The sequence below is a fragment of the Lytechinus variegatus genome, chromosome 17 (assembly GCF_018143015.1).
Source record: "Lytechinus variegatus isolate NC3 chromosome 17, Lvar_3.0, whole genome shotgun sequence".
NCBI classification, from domain to species: Eukaryota; Metazoa; Echinodermata; class Echinoidea; order Temnopleuroida; family Toxopneustidae; genus Lytechinus; species Lytechinus variegatus.
In genome coordinates this window covers 21,665,466-21,670,507 of record NC_054756.1, presented here as the reverse complement: position 1 = coordinate 21,670,507, position 5,042 = coordinate 21,665,466, and the positions used below count along the sequence as shown (strand labels likewise).

At 39.0% G+C, this 5,042-nt stretch overlaps 1 protein-coding gene across 1 annotated transcript; it reads left to right on the top strand.

Moving 5' to 3' along the window:
• Nucleotides 1-1,101: 1,101 nt before the first annotated feature.
• LOC121430522 (choline dehydrogenase, mitochondrial-like) lies at nt 1,102-4,100 on the top strand. Its single transcript, XM_041627811.1, has one exon. The coding sequence runs from the start codon at nt 1,157-1,159 to the stop codon at nt 2,789-2,791; it is 1,635 nt and encodes a 544-aa protein (XP_041483745.1). The 5' UTR covers nt 1,102-1,156; the 3' UTR covers nt 2,792-4,100.
• The last annotated feature ends 942 nt before the right edge of the window (nt 4,101-5,042 follow it).

Here is a 5,042-nt window from a genome sequence, read left to right as displayed (position 1 = left end):
TGCCCATCATTTTGTGTGGGTAGGAGGTATATATGACGATGATAGAGTCTACAATGTTTGGATATCATCACATCGGTCATATTTAAATTAAGTATGGGGGAAATGTGAAAAAATGTTTTAAAGATAGACAGCAAAAAATAAAATATCGAGCAGCTCGCCTGGAGGTGCAGTGGCCGAGCGATCTTAGGCGCCTGGCTTTACATGGAAAATCCGGGGTTCGATCCCCAGGCCGTGGGACCTATGCCCGTGAGCAAGGCATTTAATCTACAATGCTTTTTTATCCTGCTTTCAAAGAAATGTAAATGCTATATATGCATTATTGGTAACTAGGTGTGCACTTGTTTAAAAATGATAATAATAATACGCCTGAGATTCATCTGGAAACGATAATCTAAGTGAACTGAAATAAGATGCTCTAGAAAAGAATGGGAAAGACAATACTGCAATATTGATGCTCAATGATACTCAACAACTTAGCCCGTTCATACTTAAAACTTTCTATACTTCCTATAAAGGAATATCACATAAAACAAGTAGCGGGGAATTTCTGTGCTGGAACAATTCAAATAAAAAAAGGAATCTGCCAAAAAAAAAAACATGCATATTTATGAATAGAGGCTCCAGTACTTCTTCCTCCTCCTCTTCTTCTTCGTTTACTTCCTCTTCGTCTTCCCTGCCTCCTTCCCCCCCCCCCCCTCTTCATCTTTCTACGATCACTTTGTAATATTTCATTGATGCTTCTGTTCACATTAACACATTATTTATCCAATATAGTTTGCTAAACACTGGTTTTAAATGTTATCATGTCAAAAGTAAAGCTCTTGACTCCCCCCCCCCCCCCCCCGAAACAATTTTTTGAACTGCTTGGAATTTTATTCGGGTATAGATGAATTTAATCTTATCTACTTTATCGCAAAGAAAATTGCGCCATGGCTCGGATTTCAACCCATAGCCTTTATTAAGTCATGGAACTACAACACTCCACGCAATAAACTACGGAACGTATTGGAAATGTAATTTCCAGTACATGAATTCATTGAAGAAGTATAAATCATAAGAGTTAAGTAAACATTTGCATCTCTTTTTCATATCTTCAGCTCCATGCACGCGGAAGCTTCTGACGAGTACATCTCATCATCAATGGAGATCAATCAGCATGAAGAGGACGGAAAACTACCATCGTGAAGAATTCACACACATCATCGTCGGAGCAGGATCTGCAGGATGTGTTCTGGCAAACCGCCTCTCTGCCCGACCTAGCAACAATGTTCTACTCCTCGAGGCGGGAATCGAAGGAACTTCTTTGAGAAATAGGATTCCAGCTGCTTTCCGTTACAATCGAAGTGACATGACCTCTAATTGGTATTACCACACCATCCCTCAGAAGTATATGAACAACAGAGAAGTATATTGGCCTAGGGGTAAAGTTCTTGGTGGCTCTTCAGTTCTTAACTCAATGGTCTATACCAGGGGTCATGCTGACGATTACGACCGATGGGAACGAGAGGGTGCCATAGGCTGGTCATATTCAGATTGTCTACCATATTTCAAACGATCACAGTGGCATGAACTTGGTGAAGATGACTATCGTGGAGGTGATGGTCCTCTTCATGTATCTAGAGGTAAATCAAAGAGTGCAATTTTCGATGCATTTATCAGAGCAGGAGAAGAATGCGGATATCCATTTACTTCCGACATGAATGGATATCAACAGGAGGGTTTTGGATATGTTGATATGACAGTGCACAAGGGGATTCGATGGGATGCTGCAAGTGCATACCTTCGATCTGGGGACGTCCTGAAGAGAAATAATCTTACCATTATCTCAAACTCATTCGCTGATCGAATTCTGTTTCAAGGAACAAAGGCAGTTGGCATTGAGTACACCCAGAATAATACTAAGGAAGTCGCAGTGGCGACACATGATGTGATTTTATCTGGAGGGTCAATCAATTCCCCGCAGTTGCTTATGCTCTCTGGCATTGGCAATGCAGATGAGCTGAAGCTACTGGGCATCACTGTGGTCAGTCATCTTCCTGGAGTGGGACAAAATCTTCAGGATCATCTGCAGGTCGTCTTAAATTATGGTACAGGAAAAACAAATTCGTTTTCTCATCTTCCTACTAAGATAGCCGATAGTCTGGAGTGGTTGATGTTTGGGACAGGTCCTACCGCTACGACCAACCTTGAAGCTGGTGCTTTTCTCAGAAGTCACTCTTTGACGAATCACCCTAATATTCAATTTCTTTTGGAAGGATCGGGGAGAAGAGAGAGTGGGTTTAATATCCATGTGAATACCCTGAGAGAAACCAGTCGAGGATACATCAAGCTCAGGTCTTCTCATCCTAAGGACCACCCTATTATTGACCCAAACTATCTTCACACAGATACTGACCGCAGAGACCTACGTCAAGCTATCAAAATCGCGCAAGATGTCGTTTCCCAGAAAGCCTTTGACGAATTCCGGGCAAGTGTAATGCAAGAGATATCATCTGCCAAGAGTGATGATGAACTCGATGCTTTTATCCGTGCCAATGCAACCACAAATTATCATCCATCGTGTACCTGCAAAATGGGTTCTGAAGATGATCCTATGGCTGTTGTTGATAGCAAAACCCGTGTCTTTGGCTTAGAGAATATTAGAGTTGTAGACGCGTCCATTATGCCTAGTAACTTGAGTGGAAATCTGAATGCCCCTGTTATAATGATTGCAGAGAAGGTAGCTGACATCATTCTTGGAAATACTCCTCTTAAAAGGTCGAATGTTCCTGTCTGGAGACCTTCCCTATAGAGAAATGACATACCGGATCAATGAACTATTACCTACCATTTTATCTACTTTAAACATTTTTCAGCCCAAAACCTTTCAACCGATCAACTTCAAAAAATGAAAAACTGTTCTAACATGTCTAAGTCGAAGGGTATACTTTTTTGCAAATGATGTGCATTGAATATATTATTTCATCTATTTTTATTTTAGTCAGTAAAGATAGTCTGAAGGCGGCATTAGGAACCATTATTGGATGACCTACAACGATAGAGGATGTACAGAAAATCATGTGTTTACGTATTTACCTGGAGATTGCAAATCAGAACCTGGATAAAAAAAAATAAGGGTTTCACAGAGAAGGCCCAACTCAAAGAAAGAAAGGGAGTGAAGCGACAGATCTTGTCATGGAGTGCTTTTGCATTTTCTAAAGTAAAACTAAAAGAATTCGAGCACATATTGTCATTAAATTTTCATTAAGAAAGATAAATTTTAAAAAATGTCTGGGGCAGCAACCCCGATTCCTCCCCACTGTGTACTGTGTAACTAATGAGAGTTTCTTGACTGTTTAATAATAGTTTTTTTATAGCGCATATCAAAGCCCATGGGCGTCTATATGCGATTAAAAGAAAGGGAGATGATTAAAGCTGTTATGTAGACTGTCTCAATAATAAAGCGCAAATAAATAAGTTTTGAGGCGAATTTTTAATGCAGAGCATGTAGATGATTCCTTGATGAAAGAAGTGATCGTATTGGGGCAGCACTGGTTGTCTTGTTGATATTCCAAGATAATTAATAGTTGACCACATTGGAGCACTAACCCGACAATGAATATTGTTGAACACGCCCCTTTCATACTGAATTCTTTTTTTTGATGCATCCTGAGTAATTGGGACTGCAGCTGTATAAGGAATCCCATCAGAGTTAGAAGTATTCTGATGAAGAGAAAGCCCCTGGTTCTTCTGAATATCGCCCGAAAGTACAATGTTGAAAGTTGAAATCAGTGTTACTATAATAGGGTACTTTTACCAATGAACTTTGCCCAGACAAAGGGACACTTAAGATGCCATTCCTGGGATTTAAAAGACCAAAGTCTCAAAAGACCACTTTCTTTGTCAAACTTGTTAGTTACTAAGAATTGCCAACATCATAAAAAAGGATCAACTAAATCATTGTTCCTCCTTTTGTTGTCCAAAACGACAAAGGGCACTTGTGTTTAGTATTATAGAACATGGCAATGTAGAGGCTGTGGTCTACTTCAAGAAGCAGATTGAATCCAAAATAAACTTCCATAAAATGCAAAAACCTGAGTCGGAGATATGATTACAAATTTCTCCAGTAGTGTCAGTGTTACGTCTCCTCATATCTGGCAGTAATCATGGTAATAAAATGATATCAGTCTACAATAAAAAGCAGAAATGCCAGAAGAAAGAGAGAGCCACCCAAGCAGCTGTTAGGCGCTTGACCATGTAAGGGAAGGCGGGGTAAGTTGTGACATTTTTTGCATTTTGCATGTTAGAATTGATGTGACTAATGATATTGTAGTATTAATTACTTGTCTTTAAATTTGATTGTTGTGAAATGTTTTCAACTATATATAACTTTCTACCCCCCACACTGAAAGTCATTGTGACCTTTAAAAAAACGATGTCAAATGGCTCAACTTGCCCCATCTTTTGGTTAAGTTGTGCCACCTTCTGGGGCAAGTTGAGCCACAAAAAATATGTACAAAATGTATGCGGGAAGAACCAGCATGTCATTTTTTTTATTTAAAGCCTTTTCACTTCCTAATGCTCTATAAATACTAAAATCCTCTAAAAATAAAAAATAAAAAACTCTCATGTGAATTTGCTCCTTTCTGCCTGCATATCAATGGCTTTTAAACGTTTTTGTCGTTGTTGTTTTTTTATTATACCATACCATGATAATTCCCATGGGCCAACTTGCCCAATGTGGGCTGGCTCAAATTACCCCAGTCCGAACTTGATGCAATATTTTCACATCAGCACATTTCTTATGCATCCATCGTGTAAGAGTCTATGACAAGAATGAGAATCCATACCTGGACTAACAATATTGTTTTTATTTCTTTATTATATTCAAAACGTGTGTGGGTTAAAAGCACTTATCTATTTCACACCCTTTTTTTTACTTTTTTGGCTGAAAATTGTATTTTTCCCTCTAAAAAGTATTTTTTGTTTCAAAGTTGAAAACAATGTGGTGGGGTTATGCATGACACCACCACAATGTCTGATTCATTCATTATTGGCCTGGG

Excerpts from the sequence above, each read along its gene's own strand:
- LOC121430522 (XM_041627811.1), top strand. The coding sequence starts at position 1,157 with ATGAAGAGGACGGAAAACTACCATCGTGAAGAATTCACACACATCATC.